The sequence below is a fragment of the Falco cherrug genome, chromosome 9 (assembly GCF_023634085.1).
Source record: "Falco cherrug isolate bFalChe1 chromosome 9, bFalChe1.pri, whole genome shotgun sequence".
In the NCBI taxonomy this organism is placed as follows: domain Eukaryota; kingdom Metazoa; phylum Chordata; class Aves; order Falconiformes; family Falconidae; genus Falco; species Falco cherrug.
In genome coordinates, this window is record NC_073705.1 from 18,031,085 (window position 1) to 18,053,036 (window position 21,952).

At 39.9% G+C, this 21,952-nt stretch overlaps 2 protein-coding genes across 3 annotated transcripts in view; one reads left to right on the forward strand and one right to left on the reverse strand.

The window, feature by feature from the left end:
* Positions 1–18,754, forward strand: part of HELLS (helicase, lymphoid specific) — a 30,937-nt gene extending 12,183 nt beyond the window's left edge. For both annotated transcript variants that reach the window (XM_055719637.1, XM_027816906.2), the window contains 16 exons: positions 308–349; positions 1,122–1,346; positions 2,826–3,008; positions 3,231–3,374; positions 4,018–4,214; positions 4,911–5,007; positions 5,922–6,083; positions 6,600–6,742; positions 8,412–8,550; positions 9,963–10,046; positions 10,129–10,248; positions 12,011–12,127; positions 13,049–13,208; positions 16,170–16,266; positions 16,468–16,544; positions 18,227–18,754. In XM_055719637.1, the coding sequence (XP_055575612.1) occupies positions 308–349; positions 1,122–1,346; positions 2,826–3,008; positions 3,231–3,374; positions 4,018–4,214; positions 4,911–5,007; positions 5,922–6,083; positions 6,600–6,742; positions 8,412–8,550; positions 9,963–10,046; positions 10,129–10,248; positions 12,011–12,127; positions 13,049–13,208; positions 16,170–16,266; positions 16,468–16,544; positions 18,227–18,294 (2,055 nt within the window). In that variant the 3' untranslated portion in view covers positions 18,295–18,754. The remainder of the gene's footprint in view (positions 1–307; positions 350–1,121; positions 1,347–2,825; positions 3,009–3,230; positions 3,375–4,017; positions 4,215–4,910; positions 5,008–5,921; positions 6,084–6,599; positions 6,743–8,411; positions 8,551–9,962; positions 10,047–10,128; positions 10,249–12,010; positions 12,128–13,048; positions 13,209–16,169; positions 16,267–16,467; positions 16,545–18,226) is intronic.
* Positions 18,755–21,179: 2,425 nt separating this feature from the next.
* Positions 21,180–21,952, reverse strand: part of PDLIM1 (PDZ and LIM domain 1) — a 42,437-nt gene continuing 41,664 nt past the window's right edge. The window contains exon 7 of the mRNA XM_055719638.1: positions 21,180–21,729. Within this exon, the coding sequence (XP_055575613.1) occupies positions 21,543–21,729 (187 nt within the window). The 3' untranslated portion in view covers positions 21,180–21,542. The remainder of the gene's footprint in view (positions 21,730–21,952) is intronic.

Genomic DNA, 21,952 nt, shown 5'->3' on the forward strand with positions numbered 1-21,952 from the left:
TGAAATGCTGGGGTAGGGTTTTTTTGCGCCTCTTTTTTTTGTTTGTTTGTTTTTGGAGTCTTTAGGGAGGCAAGCAAGCTGTGAAGAGACTGCATTGCCAGCTGAGTTTTCAGTTACCCTTTGTAATTTGAGTACATCCTCTGGTGTGTGGTCTTGTTTAGAGTCACTTGTATGATTAATGATATTGTATGAAAAGATTTTTAAAGTATGTCTGGATTCTTCAGTTAAAAGATCTTATTAAATACAAATTGTAGTAATCTTTAAGGTTGAAAAGCACATAAGCATAGTTTTTTTTCTTTGTTTCCAGGAAATATTATCAGTGGCAAAGAAAAGTAAAGTGGAAAATCAGGTACGTTGGCACGTGTTATTGCAGTTTAAGTGTGTTAAGCCCAAAGGGAGGGAGGGGTTTTTGTACTTTATAGTATATCCTTAAACTTTTCCTGTAAATAAACATCTCTGCTAGATACTGAAGTCCTAAATTAGTTCTTTTTGGAAATCAGAGGTGAAAATTTCTGATTTACTTTTTTTTTTTTAAACACTGAATTTGAATGTATTTATACTTCATAGAACACCTATAGTTTCAAAAATAAAGGAAATAAGACTTTACTGAAAATATTTGTGCTGGTATATGAGACTGAGACATAGTCATTCTTAAGCATCTGAGTGTGGGGATAACAGGTGTGGTCTCTTGCTTCTGCTGTAGTTTAAAAGCTACATGCACGGTAGGCATTTTTTTCCACCATTCTCTAGAATCTGCCTACAGAAGGGAAATAGCCACGTTAAATGCAAAGTGCTGTGAGGAAGGTTTTAAGTCTGCTTTTATGGCTAGAAAATTATAAGCCAAATGGCTTTAGTAGCTATCACTGCTCTCCAGTTCTGAAGGAGTAAAGAATGTATATAAGGCATTGAAATTTTGCATGTTAACATCTACCTACATAGTAACATTAATCCTAAAATCCTAGAAATTCTACTCTTGAATTGACAGTTACTCAAAATAAGTCTTTGTGTTAGGGGCTGGCGTACTTTGCTGCACACTAAGACTGGTGTAAATTGGGCAAATGTATGTCTTAGTGGGACTTTGACGTGCATTCCACTTGTGGTCCTTGAACTTCCCTCTATAGGATGAAAGCTCCTCAGGCAACCTGTGTCCAGAAGACCTGCAGAAAAATGGAGATTCAAATAGCATCATCAAGGATAGATTGTGTCAAGCTGTACGACACAGTGCCAAGCAATTCCTTGATCCAGTACGGAAATTTAATGGACAACCAGTGCCTTTTCAGCAGCCAAAGATTTTTACTGGTGGTGTGATGAGGTGGTACCAAGTGGAAGGCATGGAGTGGCTAAGGGTATGAAGTGATTGTTAATGAAATTGAATCTGTTGCTGATTGGGAACAGAAATGGAGGGGAAGAGACACTAGATGTCTGTGATCATAGTTGGTACAGGGAAGGTGAAGAAGAGAGAGATGGTTCTTTATGATTTCTCATGATACAAGAATCTGGTGTTACAAAAAAATCGTCAAAGCAGCAGATGCAATGTTTCAGCATGGGGAAGATACCCATGTTTGTAAACATTCCTTTGGACTTTCTCGTTGGTGTTCTCCATCTGTCCTTTCTCTGTCTGTTTTCTTGTTCAGCTTAACTGTCATTTCAGCCTCTTCTTGGAAATACTTTGTGAAAGCAGAAGGACTATGTATACTACTAAGGGACAGTCTTAATATATTTTTCTCTTGAGGGCTTGACTACCTAGTCTGTAGATGTTTGAAAGACCCACTACCTTGCAGGCCTGACACAGACAAGTTTTCTGTTCTCTGTATCTTGAAATCTAACTAGTGATATTAACATAGTATTTTTTAAATGTTTTGTCTTTAGCCTTTGAAATAAAAAACTAAAGAAACTTGCCATAAAAGTTGCCCACTTTAACTTGTATCTGTTTTTGCTAGCAAGCCAGATTAGAACAACTTTGCTCTTTAATCACCAGAGCCAGGCAGAACTAATTTTCATTTTGCTACTGATCTCATATTTATTTCCTTTGGGTTTTTTCTTTCTTTTTTTTTTTTTTTCTTCCCCACAAGCATATGTATCCTGTTCTGACAGGTTTAGGCTGATCTCACAAGCGAGTGCCGCTAAACTTCCTCACTTTCTTCTGTCACTGGGAAGTGCCTAGGGAAGACTGGCCTCTTCTGGGGCCGGGGGAAGCAGCTTCCTTGGTTGGGCCCTCAGTTATAACAACCTTTTTTAAGAGTCTTTGTGAATAGTAGAGAGAGTAGCTGAAGAGCACTTCTGTGTCTTCCTTTCTGCTCTTTTGTGAGGGGTTGCTCTGTCACTTGTCAGAATAATGGGCAGTGTTTGCACAAAGAACTTTGACTGGAGCATGTGGCTGTGTTCCTATGGTGAAGTAGCTGTGCCTGCAGAAGCTACTTGAATAGATAAAACTGAAACAGGAAAATAACTTGGGTCTTTTAGAGGGGGGAGCTAAGGAAATTCTGTGGAGCTGGAAAGAAGTAAAATTTTTGGATAGTGTGAGCAGTACTTGCAGTTCAAGTGCCTTTTGATATAGCACGCATTTACATCCTTTCCTTTAATATTCTGCATTTTTGCGCCCTAGTCAGGCACTTAATTGGCTAGAAATGCATGCAGCTATGTATGAATGTATGTGGCTTACAAGATGCTTGTATTTATTTTCATAGTGGAGAAAATCATCCTCATCTGCAATATAAAATGTGCCTAGTAGAGAGTTTCCACAGGTGCTGCATTCCTAAAGATGTCTGTTGTTCCTAAGGTGTGTTGGTTATTTTGCATTTACATTTCTTTTTCTGTGTATGCAGATGCTTTGGGAAAATGGTATTAATGGTATTTTAGCTGATGAAATGGGGCTGGGAAAGACGATCCAGTGTATTGCGACAATAGCACTGATGGTGGAGCGAGGAGTCCCTGGTCCATTCTTAGTATGTGGTCCTTTGTCTACTCTTCCAAATTGGATGTCTGAATTCAAGAGATTTACTCCAGAGGTAAAAGAAATTAAGATTTTTCTTTTTCTTCCTTAGGTTTAAAAGAACAAACTGTTTAATTCTTATTCTAATTCTTTGCCTTGAAACTTTATATATAGAGTATCAGTTTAATTGTAGTTGTTTATGTGGTTACTACACAATGCATGACATTATCTGTAGTACCTTCTGTTTAGGTTTAAATTGGCTTAATTCACCTGACTTCTAAACCTGGGTTTTTTTCAGATTCCGCTAATGCTGTATCATGGAGCTCAGCAGGAACGTCGTAAACTGGTTCGTAAAATTCATGGGCGACAAGGATCACTACAAATCCATCCTGTGGTCATTACTTCCTTTGAAATAGCAATGCGAGACAGAAACGTGCTACAGGTATCTTAAATTCTCTTGAAAGCCCTAGGATGGGTGGAATAATAGCAATGCTTTTGAATTCAGAAAAAAAACCACCAACCAAACAAAAAACCAAACCAAACCCAAAAAACCCCGCACCAACAAAAAGCTGGATACTGCCTGTACAATGAGTGTCATACTGTACCATTTGTATTGGCATTCATTTCTGTTTTCTTGGTAGCAGCAGCTCTGGAATTTTATGCTTAAGAAGTTATATCGGAACACTATCCAAAAAGTAAAGTAAGCAGATAGCTACATTTTTTTTTCTTTTCTTTTTCTTTCCATTACTTCTCTGTAGGTGATGGTTGAGGAAGGCTCAGAGTAAAAGCTATACTTAGTGTAGAAGTATCATAGTTAACATGAGAAAGGTTGTTTCAGTGAGATGAGTTTCTTGTAGAAGTTTTACTGTAGTCACCTAAGCTTTCTAAATGCAGTCACCATGAAACAGATCTATGGCATTAACTGTTTGGGCTCTGTTCTTCTAGTCTGGCAAAGTGAGGAACAGCAGTAAATAGAATCTTTGTGATGAGCAGTATCAGAGTCTTATTAGTGCCATTTACCTCATCTGGCACATGTTTTAATGAAGTAAAGCTCTTATTTACTGAAATACCCTTTCATTTTGTAGCACTGCTTCTGGAAATACCTGATAGTAGATGAAGGCCACAGGATTAAAAACATGAACTGCCGTCTTATCAGAGAATTGAAACAATTTAATGCAGACAATAAACTTCTGTTAACCGGTACTCCCCTGCAAAACAACTTGGCAGAACTTTGGTCATTGCTTAACTTCCTGTTGCCAGATGTGTTTGATGATTTGAAAAGGTAGGTTGCAATCTGATGGAGAAAACTATTCTGGTTTGTCCTGTTTGGGCATTATTGTAACTTTTTAATTATTAAACTTGTATCAGCATGTGAGGAGCTGTTTTATGGTATGGTTATACTTCAGTATGACTAATTGGTAGTGAAGGCTTTGCAATATGTCTTGCCTTCACACTTACCTGCTTCAGAAAAGAATAAAGGAATTGTCAGCTCTATGGATAGTGGAAGCTGAGCTCTGAGCTAACACATGAGCATTTGCAGGGAGAGACGTTTGTCTAATCTTAAGTGCCTGGGTGATGCTTGAGATTCTTTAGGGTGCTGGAGAAAGTGAAGCTGGTAGGCATGGGTTCTGTGGGAAATAGATCCTTTTCTGAAGCAGTAAGGGGTCACGTGGAAGAACATCACCAAAACAGTCTTTAGACTAATTTTGAAAAAAGTTATAGACTAGGTGGAATATAATAGATCACAGAGAATATTCCAAGTAATACAAGTATTTTTACCAATCACTTAAAACATGAAGCATCTGAATTGACAGGCATGTTTCAGAAACCTCTTGTTCACTGTTCACCTCTATTCATGATGGATATTAGTGCTTTGTTTTTCTTCAGTTGCAGAATTAGAGAACAGTATGTTAAATAATGAAGAATAATAGCTATGACTAAGCTATTCCTTTTTTTTTTCTTTCCTTTGTTTTTATAGCTTTGAATCCTGGTTTGATATTACCACCATTACGGAAACTGCTGAAGATATTATTGCTAAAGAAAGGGAGCAAAACATCTTGCATATGCTGCATCAGGTTTTCACTTACTTTTTGTGTTGTTTTTTTCATGGTTTATTTCTAACATTGACCATTATTATGAAGCGTGTCAAAATCTTGTTTGTGGAGTTGAATTCTGGGCCTGAGGCTTTTATTGTGGCACTTCTGGACTTCCTTAGACTTGTGGGATTTTTTAGGGTTTACAGCACTTACAAATGCTGAAAGGAACGATGTACCTCTTTGGTAATGACTCATTTTTATTCTTGGAGCTAAATTCAGTTTAGTCAAATTTGATTGAAGTTGCTTGCTTATTTAATGGGTACCTTTATTTTCTTGAAAGATAACTGAGGGAATTTATTTAACTTTTAGGTGTTGAACAGAATACCTTTTGACAAACTAGTTGTATAATGTGCCTGTGTAAAACCAAACTAACTCCAAAAACATTTTTTTTAAAGGAAGTGTGTGGAAGTAAACGTTAGCAGTACTATCATTTTCCCATCATGTTGATGGTGAGATACAAATTGTATATTCTAGATGCAATTCTTAATGACAACTTATTTTGATTAAAGATTTCGGGCTTTCCTGGAATAACTTAAGAAATACAAGCAAAATGAGATGTTTCATAATAAAATTCCTTTCAGTTAATGAAAATTATTTGAAAGGTCTCTGATGTAGTTACTACTGCATTCTTAGGAAACAATTCAAAATTTTTAAAATGTCAGTGGATATGTTTGAACACATGTATTACCAGCATGTGCATAGAAGTTTTGGAGTAGGCATCCATATTAAAAAAATGACATGTGGAGCTCTGCAAATTAACTCCCTTGCTTTAAATTGTCAAAATAGCATTATGTCAGTAGACCTGTTTGTGTTCGGTTTTTGTTGTTTTTTTGTTTTGTAAAGTAGCCATGTTGAGAGCTTTGAATAACTAACGTATCTGTTCAACGTTTCAGATTCTGACACCTTTTTTGCTGAGGAGGCTGAAATCTGATGTTGCTCTTGAGGTTCCTCCTAAACGAGAAGTTGTGGTATATGCACCGCTGACAAAGAAGCAGGAAACTTTCTATACTGCCATTGTAAATCGCACCATTAGGAATCTGCTTGGAAATAATGAGGTATCTACTGATACAGATGTTAGGAATGTGCTTGCTGTTAATGGTTTTTAGGCAGAAACACATCGGTATTGCTTCATTGCCACTGTAACTAAACCAGCTTTTTGCTTAAATTTTTAGTCTGATCCTTTTGTTAGCTGTTTCAGTGACAGTTACTGTGGCTGGCCTCAGTGGGCACAGAGCTAACACAATATGAGTGTAAATATGTTCTTGATTACTTGTAGCTTGGGGGAAAATGAAGACAGTGTTCACAGAATTGACAGTTTCTGCTATTAAATCACTAAGGTACTGATGCAACTTCAAAAAATCAATCGGAAGCTTCCAAAATCTACAATTATAAACCTTTACTGTTTGGGCTGTATTTTCTACTTAGCAAAACTTACAGCTGCTGTAAGTAAATACTGCATGATGCATACTACTGAGACCGTTTCAGTATTGATTATTATTGGGTCAGCATAGGCCTTTGAATATGAAGCTGATCGCTTCTGCTGTTGATGGCAGTGTTATCATTTCCCACAGGAAGAAGTAGTTGAGTTGACTCCTACGGGCCGACCAAAACGCCGTAGTCGAAAACTGGTTGATTATTCTGAGGAACATAATGGTTCACCTGATGACTTGGAAAAATTGATCAGGAAAACGCAAGAGGAAGTAGAAAAAGAGAGGTGCCTGCCTTAAAAGATTCTTCTTTTTTTTAATTTATTATTATTATTCACTGAATGTCTCCCTCTTAGTTTGCTTCCAGAGCTTTGCTTATTCAAATTGATCAAGAAGAATGGCATTTCATAATTTGCTATGCTTGTAGCTTTATGATTTGATTCTCTGCTTTTACCTAATATTTGCTGGGTCATTATAGCAATGACTGGGTTGTACCATTACTCACAGACTCATTAGAGTTAACAGTTAACTGTGAGACATTTACTGTTAGACCCATGGCCTTTGTAAGATCTACCAATAAAATTGCTTCTTAAGTCCCTGTTTTCATTAGTCACAGTCTTAGGTAGGTCCTGTGATGATAGTGCTATTGATACTCCATGAAGAATTAAAATGTCCTAGTGTGAAATGGTAATTCCTTTGGGCTGTTGAAACATTTTGGTAGTGAAGAACTTTGGTTTTACCACAGTCTCAAGGTCTAGGACGGTGTTGGGTGTGAGCTAGGGAAGGAACTGCTTCTCTTAGTTGTTTGGTAGTTGAAATGTAATTGTAATAACTTGGTTCCTGGCTGCAGCTAGCCATGAGGACAAAGAGCTGAAGAGCTTGAATTATTGGTATGTTTTGCAGGCTTTGCAAGATTCAGGTAAACCTTTTGTCTCCAGTGTCCAATTACATTCACATATACATCTCTTTGACTCAATAACCCTGCTCATTGCAGAGGGATTGGACTAGATGATCTTAAAAGGTCCCTTCCAACCCAAACCATTCTAGGATCCTGTGAAAGACAGGACAAGGGATAATGCTGGTGTGCTAGCTGCAGTTAACTCCTATGTTTTTGTGGCTCAAGACTGGAGAAAAGGGAGGAGTAGTTTCCATGCTAGATTTTATAAAATACTTAAGCTGAGACCTGGAACCCAAATGGCCAGCATGGTTATTGTTGTTTTGGTGACAGGTATTGGTCACTTTCTGGTGATAAAGAACAGAGTTGAGATTCGGGACAGAGGGAGCTGAGGAATTACGTTCATTCTGGGGTTTGGCAAGGTCTGTTGGTGGCTCTGCATTGGTTGGGAGTCCCTTGGTGTAAGGAAAACCAGGTTAGTCTTCAGGGATGAAATGTATTTATTTTGCTAGTTTTTTATTATAGTCCAGTGTACTTTGCAAGAACAGACACTTAAATATGTTTGTATTAGTCTTATGGTATGCATGTATCCCTTATATTGGTGGCAGTACTTAGATGTGGAAGACCAAATAGCTGTATTCGTTGTGAATCCTGCAATGTGTATGTTTGGCCGAAAGAGGCTAGACAGAAAGCTGATTTCTGGAATAGCTTGTTTATTGTTCTGTAGGAGATCTGACCATTTGTTCCAGACACAGCTTGGTTCTGTTCCCTTTTCTGCTGGGTGACTTGCAGAAGGTTGTTTGTTCCGTTTCTGGTTACTACTGACTACCCTCTTGTATTTTAAGCCAATAAGGGCAAACTCTTGTGCCTTCAGTGCCAAGTGTGGCACTAAAAGAAGTTTAGTCTGGTAATAGTTTTACTAACTATGAGGGATTTTGAGGCCATTTGATGCAGCACTTGCATCCATTGGTTGATTTTGGTTATATTATTTTTTTTCTCCTCAGTATCTGTAGCATAAGGTGACACGTTCTGTACTAATAAGATGATGTTATCTTTTCAAGGCCAGTGGTAGAAGTGAGCATTCCCATGGATTCAGAGGTGAACCTCAAATTGCAGAATATTATGATGTTACTGAGGAAATGTTGTAATCACCCCTATCTTATTGAATATCCGTTGGACCCTGCTACTCAACAATTCAAGGTACATGTTTTAAAAAGATTATGAGAGAAAATTATTCCAGGCATTAAAAAGCAATAGACACTGAGCTGATGGCAGTAAAGAATGACCTTTTTAATGTATTTGGCACACGCCTCCCCAATGAATTCCAGCAGTGTACTGAATCATTTGAAGCTTCCTGCAGCAGCAGTTGCAGAAACCATTGAAGCTTTGTGCCCATTTAGCCTTTGCATAGTGGTGCCTTAGTGTTCTTCATTATGGCAGTGCTCACCCGCAGGGAGCAAAGTTACTGAATTTAACCAGTAGCTGGGTTCCTTTGACTCCAGGTGTTTTAGGATCTTGCCTCTAGCTCTCCTCACAAAGGTTAGTTTTCGAAACAAACTCACTGACTGGTTTGGTAAACTGTTTATGACACAAATTGCACGTATGCACTGTGGGAGTTGCAGTGGTAACTTTTAAGTGTGAGGTGTTGCAGGGCTGAACCAAGTATGAGAGTTGTCTGCTTGGAGAATACATAATCCTTTCTCTTCCTCAAAAGGGAAAAAATCCAAGTTGTATCTCAAAGGCCAGCTGGTAGTTTAATCTGCACAGAGTAGTTGGTGATACAGGGAAGTACGTAGTAATGTGAATTGAAGGAATCTTGAACAACTGGAAGTTGTTTGCACATTCTAAATGTAGGTTTGTGGGCATGTGTAGTCATGTTTCCTGTTCAGTGGCTAATAACAGATTTAGCTGCACTCAGGAGCAAGCTATTGAAGTTTATCAATGTAAAGTCAGTGCATAAAAAGCAGATAGCCCAGTCTGGGTGGTGAGGGGAAACTAGTTAACGTGTAGAAAATGCAGGCTGTTTGATGCTGCTTGCTGGAGCTAGTATCTGCTCAGGAGAATGGAAATATCGAGGTGGCTGCTCTATGGCTCAAACCTGAGAAGTTACTGCATCCCTGCTCTTAGATCGTAGCACGAATTAGATGAAAAACTCTTGAGCAAAAGAGGGGGCTAAGGTAGCAGTGTGGAAACTTGTTCTGTGAACTTTTGTCCCTTGGCTGATGTGTCCTAACTTGTTCAGCAGTGCTTCCTTACATCCAGCAGGGGGAGGCCTTGTGCATTAATGACAAGCTGGGAAAGAAACAGCAGCGCTTTTCCACTTGGAAAAATTAAAATCAACAAGTTTTTTGTTCTAGAAATGGGATGAAAACTAATTGGTGGTTCTGAAAATTATTCGGGCATATGAAATGGTGGGTCTTGATTTAGTTTCATCATGATTTAATTGATTCAATGTAGCTTGCTAAAATTAGTTTTGCTTTCAACCTTACAGCTGTTTAGTTAAAAAGATGGTACAAGCTTGTCTCTGTGCAGAGCTTTCAGACTGCTTTTGATGGTGCTTTTGAGTTGGGGAAACTTTTGATAACCCTCTAATACATGATCCCCTGTCCAAGGTTGATGAAGATCTAGTCAAGAATTCAGGCAAGTTTCTGCTCTTGGACCGAATGCTTCCAGAACTGAAGAAGAGAGGACATAAGGTAAAGCTGATGATTGGTAAGGTGCAATAGTTGTCTCCTTGGATTGAAAAAATGGTATTAAGGAATCTTCCTGGTTTTGTAGATTTTGCTGTTCTCACAAATGACTATGATGCTTGACATTTTGATGGATTACTGCTATCTGAGAAACTTCAAATTTAGTCGATTGGATGGCTCAATGTCCTACGCGGAGAGAGAGGAAAATGTAAGTAGATGTACATGCCCTTTGAACGTGTGCTAGCAGATTCTGCTTGTTTCTGTGATACTGGGATGTGATTTCACACAGCATTTAGCGTTTAATAGGCAAAAGACATCTATGCTGAAAATTGACATCCTTGCTGCTGCTGCAGCTCAGAAATACTGAAGCAATGACATGTGTTAATGACCAATATCTTGTGGTATGCCAAGAATGGTGGGTGCTCACCTACTCTGTTGCCCAAATATGAAGTATGTAATATACCTAGTTGTGGCAGATGCTAATCCAAGTTTTGTCCCTGCATGTATTGTTTCTTAGCATCCAGAATGTGATGGCAACATCTATGGGAGCATGCTGCAAGTGTAATGTCACATAAAGTAGATTTCCAGGAAATCAGTTTCTGGTACCTAGTGGGACAGCTGCAACTTCAGCCTGAAATTGCACACAGATTTGTTCCAGTGCAATCCTATGTTCTTGCATACTTGTAATGGTTTCAAATAACGACAAACTGCCTCACTGCTGAGGCATATATTTATCATGAAAAGCAGTCATGCAGGATGGTTCTGGAAGACCACCTTTATGAGGGCTTGCAGCTGTGTAAGAGAGCAGTGCATAGATGGAGGAGGTACATAGGATGTATCATGGGGATGTGCTGCAATTGACATCTGGTCTCCAAAATATGCACTAGTGTTTATGAAGATACAGAAAAACAGTGGCAGATGACAGATCATCTAGCTGAAACTATGCTTTCCTTTGTGCCATTTCTTTCTGTGCCACAGTGTGGCTGAGGAAGACCAGATCCCTAAACACTTCGGCTGCTACTGTTAGAGCTGATCCTTAAAAAGGAAAGGCTAACTAGCAGCATGTCAGCAAGCTATAATGACTTTTATTAAGCTGGTAAGATTTTGTACTGCCGGCTTGTGACGATTTTTAGGAGTCGGTTGTGTGTCTGCCATGGTGTGGTGTGGGGGCAGGATGAAGGAAGCCTTCTAGGTCACCAGTCTTAAGTTTGGCAAGGCTCTTCCCACCTCTGTGACTTGCTGGTGCTGCAGATGCTGATGTCCAGGAGACCCCAGAGGATATGGGGCTTTTAGAGAGCTTGGGTAGCTGCTTCCACCTGGCAGCAGTGGGGTGATGGTTTCTCTGCTGAGATCAAAGTCCTGAAAATGACTATGCAGCTCCAGTTTCCTACCAGCATGTGGGTGGTCAGACTAAGTAGACTAGGTTTTGACTGGTGTTGTGGACTTGATAGGAGCTGTGCTGACACTTGGGAACATCTTGCAGTGAAAGCAGGCTAGATGCTGAGTAGGAGGCAGAAAGTTACTTTTAGTTTTTTGAAGTAAGAGGATGAAGTATACAGAGTGGCTGCAAGTTACAGCCAAGTTGGCATCAGTATTTTAGATTGTTGTGTGTGTCAAGAAGTAGATATGTTTTTAGGCTTTGCCAGCTTGGACTGTACCCACCTTGCTCATCACTGAATGGTAGGTTATGTGGCAGTGAATGTGATTTGGACCATACCTCACTAGAGTCATCTCCACTCTCTGTTAGACAACTTACTGACTGGAATCATCAGATAAAAAAATGCAGTTGCTTCACTCCTTGGTCTTGTCCTGTCCCAAATGCATGTAATATTTTTTAAATCCTTGGTTTGGCCTCTGACAGTGTGTGCTGCATTTTATCTGTCTTCATCTTTTTAAACACAGGTCTCAAAATATTAGATACATAGTATTTGATCCATCTGCTGGTTTTTAATACATCAATTCTCTTCCAGATGCATCAATTTAATACTGACTCTGAGGTCTTCCTGTTCTTAGTGAGTACAAGAGCTGGAGGCTTGGGCATCAACTTAACTGCAGCAGACACGGTTATCATATACGACAGTGACTGGGTATGTTGACACACTGTTAACCTAGTGATATGTGTCATAGTGTTTTCTCTGTTGGTGCTTTTGATGATCATTTACTATCCCATTATGGTATGGATTATTTCTGTAACTTTAATGAGGTGTTACCTGGAGATAATGTACAGTAGTGTATGCAAACATGTTATATATGAAATAATGCAGTGTCATTTGAAAAGTCATAGCTTACTGAATACAGAATTAGAGTTGGTTTCCAAATTAGCCGGTTTGCCCCCAAGTTACACCAAAAGCAGGAGGTTTTTTTCTGTTACTGTTAAAAATACATTTCCTTCTTTCAATTTATTATTTGAGTTTGAACATAGCTGGACCTTCTACAGGTTCGCTCTTCCAACTGCTGCTGTGTTAGTACCAGCCCCTAAGATTTCCTCCTTTGACTTGTCACATATGTGTTAGCTAGCTAGGATTCTGCTGTTCCTGCAAGTCTGGAGGTTGGGAAGAGGAAGAGAAATGGAAGGAAATGACTGAGGACCTTTGCATCTTCACTTCTATTTTAATAGACAGCTCTGCTGTTTTCCTGACTGTTCAGCTTCAGGAGAGCTAAAGCAGCTTCAAAAACAGCTGAAAACTTTTTAAATCCTTTTTTGTGTTCTCCAGCCAAAAAACCTCCACAAACCTGCAACTAACACCCTCGGGTAAATTTGTGATACAAAACATGTCCATCTGTTGCAAAGTGCAGCACTTAGAGCAGAAGTGGTCCTCCTGGTTGTGCTGCTACAGCAGAGCTTGTCATGGACAAGCAGGAGTAAAGAGATGCAGATTTCTCTTCATGGCTGCCCTGCTTATTGCTTCCACTCTAACTTCAAGAGCTCACTATTCAAAATGCTGCCTATGGTACAACTCATAAAAAAATGTTAATGGTATCGGTAACTTGTTTCTTTATCTGCTCAGAACCCTCAGTCGGATTTGCAGGCCCAAGACAGGTGTCACAGAATTGGCCAGACTAAGCCGGTGGTTGTTTATCGTCTTGTGACAGCAAATACTATTGACCAGAAGATTGTGGAGAGAGCTGCTGCCAAGAGGAAGCTGGAGAAGCTGATTATCCACAAAAGTTAGTATCTTTCTCTTCTGACTTGTAAGCATGTGTTGCTTCTTTAAATCTTGAGAGAAAACTTTTACTGCTCTGTTTGTGACTGCTCAGTATTTTTCCTTAAATGCGAAAAGCTTCATCCTCCCAACAAGTGGCTACATAGTATTACTTTCCAAAACGCCTTCTTAGACACCTTGTAGGTAACTTCCACAGCGAATTAAAGGAAAGCACTTCTACTATTTCTGGAATGTAGAAAGTAGCCATGTTATGACTACTGCTTTACTAGTAGGTAAGGAGAAAAGGGGAGTGATGAGAGACTGAGCCTACCTGGAAGAAATATAGGTAAAACCATTAAAGCTAAATTAAATGAACCAGAATATAAAAGGGAAAGCAGATAAACTGCAAGCAGTAAGTTTTTTTAAAAATTTTAATTTATAACAATTCTTCATTTGGAGCAGTATGCCTACCTAATAACATCTAGAGCAGTGTTCCGTGATGTGAAGCTTAGGGATAGATTTTTCCAGTTGCACTGGCAAACTTGCCTTGAGTAGGGAGTCTTCCTATTAAAATCAGTAAAATGGGTAAAGACTATACAACTGGTTTCTGGGAGTTTCCTACTAAACTTGGTTGAGACTGCAAATCCTAGAGCTGTAAAATCACTGTAAAAAATCTCAGCATCCTGTTTGCATCTGTCCTGCTGAAATGAAGAACAGTATGTTATAACCACAGTAGAGTAGTCCTGTTTAAAGTTAACCAAGTGCTGAATAGAACAATAGCCCTTGAATTTAGGTGCAGAACAATGGTGATTCTTCTTGTGTTCTTGATTATATAGCTGCTCATACTCAAAAGGCTGTAGAAAGTGAGTGAGGTCGAAGTGTCTCTTTAGAAGGTAATTTTTTCTTGTTTGGGTCCTATTGGAATCCTGCTCTGCCTTTGTGCTTATTCTGTTTGTGATATTTGGACAGTAGCTCCCTATAGCGTATTCCAAGCGTTAAGCTCACTTGACAAATACAATTTTTGTAACTTAGTGTGGGTGTCTGACAATAATTAGCCTTATATCAAACTTTAAAGGAGGTTAATAACTTCTTATAGTATATTAAGGAGGGGGGCAGCATTTTCATGTGGACATAAGGTGGGGAGAAAGGCCTAACCTGTAATAGACTGCGCAGTACACTGCTTGGCAAGCCTAAGCTGTGGTTTGCCTCTGGTTTTGGGTGATGTTTGTTAGATGTCTCCTTTATCCCAGCTTTAGCCTGTCTTTGTAATCTGTTTGCTGCTGCTTGGTGTGACTGCTGGGGCTGCTGTCTGACTCTTTGTAGGCATGTTAACGACAAGTTTAGGTAAGAAAAATTTGGTTTTTAATGATTTGGTTATGGTTCAACCTGAAGTTAAAACCAAAGTGGCAAGATGAGTGCACAAAACAGAATGGGCTCTAGCAGTAGATGACTGCCATACACTCACGTAGCAGCAGGAACTGGGACTAGTTGTACTGGAAGAAAGCTAAGTGTCAAGCTGGGTCATGCCTTCAGTTTTGCAATAGTTGAAAGTCTATTTTGGTAGCTATTGGTGAGTCCTGTCTAAATCTTGCAGCTTAGGTAGGGGTGTCACCTCCGGGAACCTTTGGATTCACTGTAAATTTAAAGGTGATGTAATGGGTCCTGTTATTTTGAGTATCTAAAAAGTGTTAGAACTTTGGAGGAGTGAATGAGGAAGGGATAATACAAAGCTTACTTAAGTCAGACCTTTCAGTGGTGTGTAACCATGTAGGGTGTGTACAGCACAAGTACTGGAGCTTAAGAACTGGAATTTGTGGCAAAACAGAATGCTTTTTTGGCCTCAGCATGAGGGGTTACTCTTTCCGTCTTGTGCTTCTGTTTCATTGAAGAAAGTTGCCTAGGAAACAGTATGAGAACCCAGTGTGATTTTATATGAATTAGTAGATGTTAGACTAAGAGAAAGTAATGGATATAAACTTCTATTTAAAGTGTTAAGTGCTTGATAAGGTCTTCTGTTTTGTTTTTTTTTTTTTTCCTCTGTGTCCCTATTATGGCAACCCAAGACCTGTGCAGCACTAATTCAGTGCCATATATAGTGTTTGAAAACTGAAAGGGGGAGACGGCGTTAAATAATGCATGACAGGACCTGGATCCTGTGTGCCACAGCCAGCCCTTGGAAGAAGATGGGAAAAGGTGTGGGGAGGACTTCTGAAACCAAGATATAGGAAAGAACAGCAGTGAGTGTGATGAAAGGGATTGATGAAGACTCATTAATAAAACGGGTACATGTGTTCATAAAAACAGGGGTAACTTGGTACAGAACAGTCAGCTTTACCTGTGTCCTTGAAATGTGCAAGACTGAGCTTGACTTCATCCATGATCTGCTTTAGTTAAGTAATAAACTTGTGAATTTTTTTTGAACACTTGGGCTGGCATCCAAATTTGTGCGTAGATAGGCACTGGCACAGTTTCTTCAAGAAACCAGCCTGTGTCAGGTACTATTTTGTCTTGTCTGTCCAGCCCGTTAAACTGAGGGATGTTCTCTCTGCAAACCACATACATATATTTCATGTATTTCCTACCTTGTGGTTAATACTGCTTACTTTGTTTTAATCAGCTTACAATACAAAGGGAAGAAACTTCATCTACCATCTAACTTTATTTAAAGTGGTTTTGCTGTAAGTAGAACTAAAGGCTTTTCTGCTCTGTGTGTGTGTGCATGTTGAATTGGTGTTTCAGTCAGTTCTTCTGCATACTACAGCTAGAAGGTGGAAGGCCTGCATGTTAACTCTTCATCTACCTCTGACTTTTTTCCCCATTTAAGTTGTTAAGTGTAAGGTGTGTTACCTGAGGGATAAAACCGTGAAATACAGCGTTAGTTTTCATGTGCAAGAGTAATTTGTTGGGATATGTGCATCCAGCATTGATTTAATCTACAAAATTTGTTCCTGTCTCTGTACTTTCTTAAAATTTCTCCTTTCTACAGATCAGTTTAAAGGTGGCAAATCTGGTCTAGCACAGTCAAAGAGCTGCCTGGACCCTCAGGAATTAATAGAATTACTGAAGTCCAGAGACTATGAGAGGTATGCATATTTCATGTTTTTTGGACCACAAGTTTGTAACTTGCAGCTGTCAATAGCTCTTTTGTCTTACAAAGTGGTATGTGGATCTTCATAGTGGAAAGAATGTCCTAGGGATTCTGCTATGTGGGAAAACTGACTTCTTTGCAATACTAACTGTAACATGCTTTTATCTGTATTGAGAGATTCTTTCTTTCTCAACAGGGAGATTAAAGGATCTAAAGAAAAAGTAATCAGTGATAAAGATCTACAGTTACTCTTGGATAGAAGTGATCTTATTGGTAAGTCAGTTTTCATCTGTGTTTTTTCTGTTGAACAGTAAATTCATATTTTGTAAGTCTTTATGTGGAGAAAGTTGCCACCGTTTCACTTCCCAACAGCTGTGTGGTGCATCTGAAGAAGGCCCCTTTGGCCCCTCTGCTGACACTTCAATAGGATTTGCTGAAGAAAAATAAAAGAACTTAAAAATATTCCAGAAAACCACATTCACACATAGTGTGCCTTGAGCATACAGGGCATGAAGAGCATAGATTAGGAGGTGTTCTGCAAAGGAACTTTCCCTGTGAGTTGCTGTAATTGATCAAAATAGAGATTGTTCTATCAAAATAGAGAATATTTCAGCAAACTTGTTTAAAAACCTATTTTGATACTATCATCATTCAAAATACAGCCTAACATTCTGAGAGGGAAAAAAATGAGCTTTTCAGAGTTACTATGGTTTGTCAGTGGGTCAAATATTTTTTAAAAAATATTTTTTTTTGGTTGTCTGCAAATTCTAGTGCTTGATCAGGCCAAGATATTATAAGAAAACCCAAACCCTTAACTCTTCTGAGAAAGGAAAAAATTCTTGTCCAGTTCATCTAAACAGTAGATTTAATACGCTTCTTTTCCTTCATCATCTTTAGGAGAGATAAGCCTCAAAGCATAGATATAGAAAAAAATGACTTATTACAGATTTTAGAAATAAAAATGATAGCTAGCCTTAAATAAGCGAGATGTGTATAGTTCAAGTAAAATAACTTTGTCTTAGGAGAACTGTTGCTATACTTCAGAATTTTTTCCCTAAATTATCTAAAGAAAATGTTCTATAAAACTGCTTATTTCCATGGCAGGGGAGTTGGTACTAGATGATTTTCACAGTCCCTTCCAGCCCAAAACTTTCTATGATTTCAGTTAACTGATTGCTAATACAGAAAATGATTCTTGATGCACTGATAATATGGTATATTGCTATCTTTACAAGTTCAGGCTATGAAGGAGTCTGCTTGCTTCATTCAAGTTGGAGAAGATGCCACTTGTTCTGTGTTATTAGTGTGCATCGTATTTATAATGGTTGCTTATTCTTTTTCTGGGGAATACTAAGCAAAATTAGTATATTAAAATTGTTTAAAAATGATTATACAGAGATACTAGTCGAGCATTATGTACTGAATATTTACTGCAGCTAACACTTTAGAAATTGAAATGCCACCTCCCATCCCAGTAAGCCTTAATTATTAATTTTGATATAAAGACAGTACTTCTGCTTTAGTTTTATATTCACTGGAAGGGGAACGTAGTGATCGTGAATGCTAGTTAGACAAGATGTAGGTCTTTGAATTTTAGAAAAGAATATTGCTTAGCACAGCCCTAACTTTCTGTGTCTTTCCCAGTAACTTCACAAAATAGGTTTACTGCATTCTGTTTCCTTTTCAAGAAAATAAGACTAATTCAGGCAGATTCTAAAACTGCTTACCTCCATTCAGACTTAGCCAGACCTATTGGATTTTTTTTCTTGAAGTGTACGACTGAAAATATTTTCAAGCACAAATTTTTAGCAGCAAATTGTTGAAGGAGCAAGGTGATCTAATCAACTTCCTTTCCAAATCTAAACAAAAATGCATGTGACTTTTTTATGTCTGCAATAATAAGGTTGCAGACACTTCAGCTGTAATTGTTGATGTTTGTTTTGTTTTAATCCTAGATCAAATGAAGACCTCCGAGAAAATGAAAAAAGAAAAAATGGGTGTCTTCAAGGTCCTAGAAGAATAGTCAGATCCCAATGCAGAATGCGTGTTTTAATGTGCAAATGCAGCCTGTAGTCTTACAGGACAAATGTATGGCTGAATCACATCTTCAAGTGTCACTTACACATGCTGACTTTCTTTAAGGCCTGTTCAAATCCCTTGTGTTCTTTCAGTGAACTTTAACACTTTCTGCAGTATAGTGCAGGTGATAGTTTCATGCAGCTTTGGTAGGCTCTCAAAGAATTAAGAAAATGAGAATGTTTCACATTTACAGCTAGCTCTTGTGATCACTGGTAAAAACTGGCAAATTAGTGCTTAAAAAAATCTTCCCGTGGAAGTCCTAAAATACTGGGGTTTAATTTTGTGTCAGTTATGGATTTATTTGGAAGGGAAAGAACATGTGCCTTTGTTACAGCCAATTGTGTAGCTTCTGGTTTTAACTTCTGCAAATTATTTTGATTAAATAAATGTCTGGTTTGTCTTAAGACGTAGGGGTTTTAGTATAGCTTCTTAACTAAGCTTTGTTTATGTTGCCTCTGTTAATTCACTTTTTCCCTATGCATTTAGCAATCTCACGCATCCTCAAAACACCCCCACCCCCACCACCCTCCCCCCCACAAAAAACCCAAACACCCAACACCCCCCCCCCAAATTTTTCTGCTGGAGACATTACTTATGTATTGACTGGCTTAGCTGTGCAAGCTGAAAGGTGCCTTTTTGAGGCACATGGAGGGAGGTAAAGATACTGGAAGGGGAAGTTCAGAATGTCTTGGGATGGGTGTGGATGATCAGGGTGTACTTTCTGGGAAGGGGATGTTTTGAGCCTGCAGAGGGGCGCCAAAAGACAGGTGAAGGATATTACTTGCATATGCAGCCTCTCAGAGCCAGCTGTAGTTTGCAGTCACTTCATGATCATTCTTACTCTCCTTGGAGAGTAATGTTAGCCTGATTGTGAGAAAGTTATTTAATATTAGTGATGCTTATCCTTACCTCTACAAAGGAACAAATCTATTAAGTTAACGATAGGCTGGCTCTGACCTTTGCCTATTGAAAGCCCTGCCTTGTTTCTAATTGCTGGACAAAAGTTTAAGTTTTCTGCTGGGTTACTTATTAGCCTGAGTATTACAAAGTCCAACACATGCTGTCTCCACGTGTTGCTTGCATTTGCTGAGCTACCATTTAGCAAATTAACATTTGCTAGTCTCCTTTGTGCACTGTTTTATGCTAGCAAACCCTACTACAACATTTAAGAGTAAATGATGTATCTAGAATGGTGCCTGAATGGCATAATTGTAGAAGTTTTAATAACTGACATAGGTCAGCCCATGAGGAAGCAGTTAAGTTCTGGATGGAAAGATGAGGTCTCAGCTTGCTTGTGTTTTGCTACTGTGTGTCTATTTGCAGGGGTTTTTTCTTTTCTGTTTTGGTGGGGGTTTTGTTGTTGGTTCTGGAGTACTTTTAATGTCTGGTGAGCAGCTCATACTTTTAGCTGGGGAGAAGGCTGCTGATGGTTTTTCCAGGTGAGGACAAGAAAATGTACAGTAAATTCATCTTGCACGTTAAACTATTATTTAATGGTGTTTCAGCAGCACTTGAATACACTCTGCACGTACTATCATTAGGATATTTTTACTTATCTGCCTAACAAAGATGATATTTGAGCTGCCACGCTGACAACAATCTGAGCTTATGGGGTTGCCATTAGCAAATGAAACTGGAATGGTGCTGCTGCTGTAGGGTGTGAGGAGGAGACAATGAGAGGTCTGTCTTGATGATGCTGTTGGTTTGCTGGTTTTCTTAAAACTTTTCTATCTCTTGGCTTTATCTCCTGGGCGCCAGCTCTGCTGAGTCACTGCCAACAGTGGTATATTTTAACTGTGTAAACAGTTTTTAAAAAAATAGTGCTTTATGTTCTCTGCTCCGGAGGGAGTTGAGCTACTTCTATCCCAGCCTGCCATGTGCTCCCGCAAGCCAGCGGGGAGCAGCAGCCCTAAACTGCTGTCTGCTGCACGGGGGGGTGGAAAGGGGAGATGCAGAGAGGCTGCGACCAGGAACCCAAGTGTTCTGTTTGAAAATGACAGTGCTTTGCACTGCGTGCTTAGGTGAGACAGTCCCTCCTTGGCATGATGCTTGCTTGCTTATAAACTGCCCGACATGCTTCAGATAGGAACCTTTTCTGTATTTATTATGTTGTTGTTAACTTCTGGAGCAGGCAGCTCAGTGTGGTTGCAGGCGTGACCCAATTTAACCTATTTTGTTATTGTTGACAAACTCCAGATGCCAACTGCTAAACTCTAGAGAAATTTGGAAAGTCAGATTACAGCGAACACTGACTGCAGTTGCCAAAAAATTTTGTCCTGCATCATAAAAAAGGAATACATTCTTTTCTCAGTGAGCTACAGCAGACAGTGTGATCGAAGTCCTCGCCCAGTAATGACCGTAAGTGGCCTCTGTTAGCCTCTTGCCACAGTAATAAATTGGTTCAATACTAATATCTGCATTAAAAAACCCTACCTTTCCAGAGCTACCCCACAAACCTTTTGTAGTTCCCGGCTCCTGCGTCAAGCCGTGCACAATCAGTGTTTTCCCAGCAGCGTTGCCAGCTTTAGCTGTAGGGGCTTGGCCAGGGAGACACAGTGCACAGCCCTGGACAAAGGGGGCTTGTAGCGGGGGGCTGGGGTGGGGAAATGTTGGGCACGGGTCAGGCTCCTCTGTCCTGACCTCCCCCATGCAAGAACAGGCTGGTGAGGTTCTCTGGAGCGAGCCCCCCTTTTGCTGATGGATGTTTTTGTGGTGTGAGAACGCTGAGGGACTTTGCACGCATTGGGATGTGGTCCCCAGCCTGCCAAGAAGGTGGGCAGCAAGGGTCCCGTGCACCAGGCTGCTAGGAGAAAGCAGACACGTCCTGCCTTGTGGATTTACCCCATTTATTGAATGCAAACAGAAGGCAAATAACTGGGACACAGAAGATCTGTAATCTGACTTAGGCCTCTGATTTTCCTGTGCAATTGAGAGCACAAAGGAGGAGGAAAAAAATAATTATGTGTATCTAAAAAAAACCAAACCCAAACAGCAAAAGAGGAGATGAAAAGAATGTTGAACAATTAGTGACATCTCCTGTGAACAGATGGCGGATTAATGGCAAGGGAATTCAAAGCCATGCCTAGCATTCCTTAATACAAACAAGATTCAGCGGAGGGGGCAGGAAGGATGCTTTCCAAGGAAAAGCAGCAATGGATAAACCATCGAGACTGGCTTTGTGAGCAGCGCGGTTTACTTGGGGAAGACGGTGATCACCTCGTAGCCCTCCGGGGGAACCACCCGCTCCCGCGCATGCTTCTCACAGTAGATTTGGTCTTCCACGAAGAAGTGTCCTTTCTGCTTGAGGTTGGTGCCACAGTCGCTGCAGACGTAGCACTCGGGGTGACGCTGCTTGTCCCGGATCTTCACAAACACACCGCTGGGGAAGGAAGCAGCACCCCTCAGCGCCAGGCACCTACCACTGCCCCCCTCCTCCCCAGCCACCTCCCACCCAGCCCAGACCCGCACCAGTGCTGAAGGCGGGCAATTTTCTCCTGCTCCTGACAAGTCAAAGTACTACCTCTGCGCAGGCAGGTGCTCACAGCACCGCTCAAACCTGATGTGTGCTGGCACAGGAGCCTGCCTCTGGGAAGTGTCTCCTC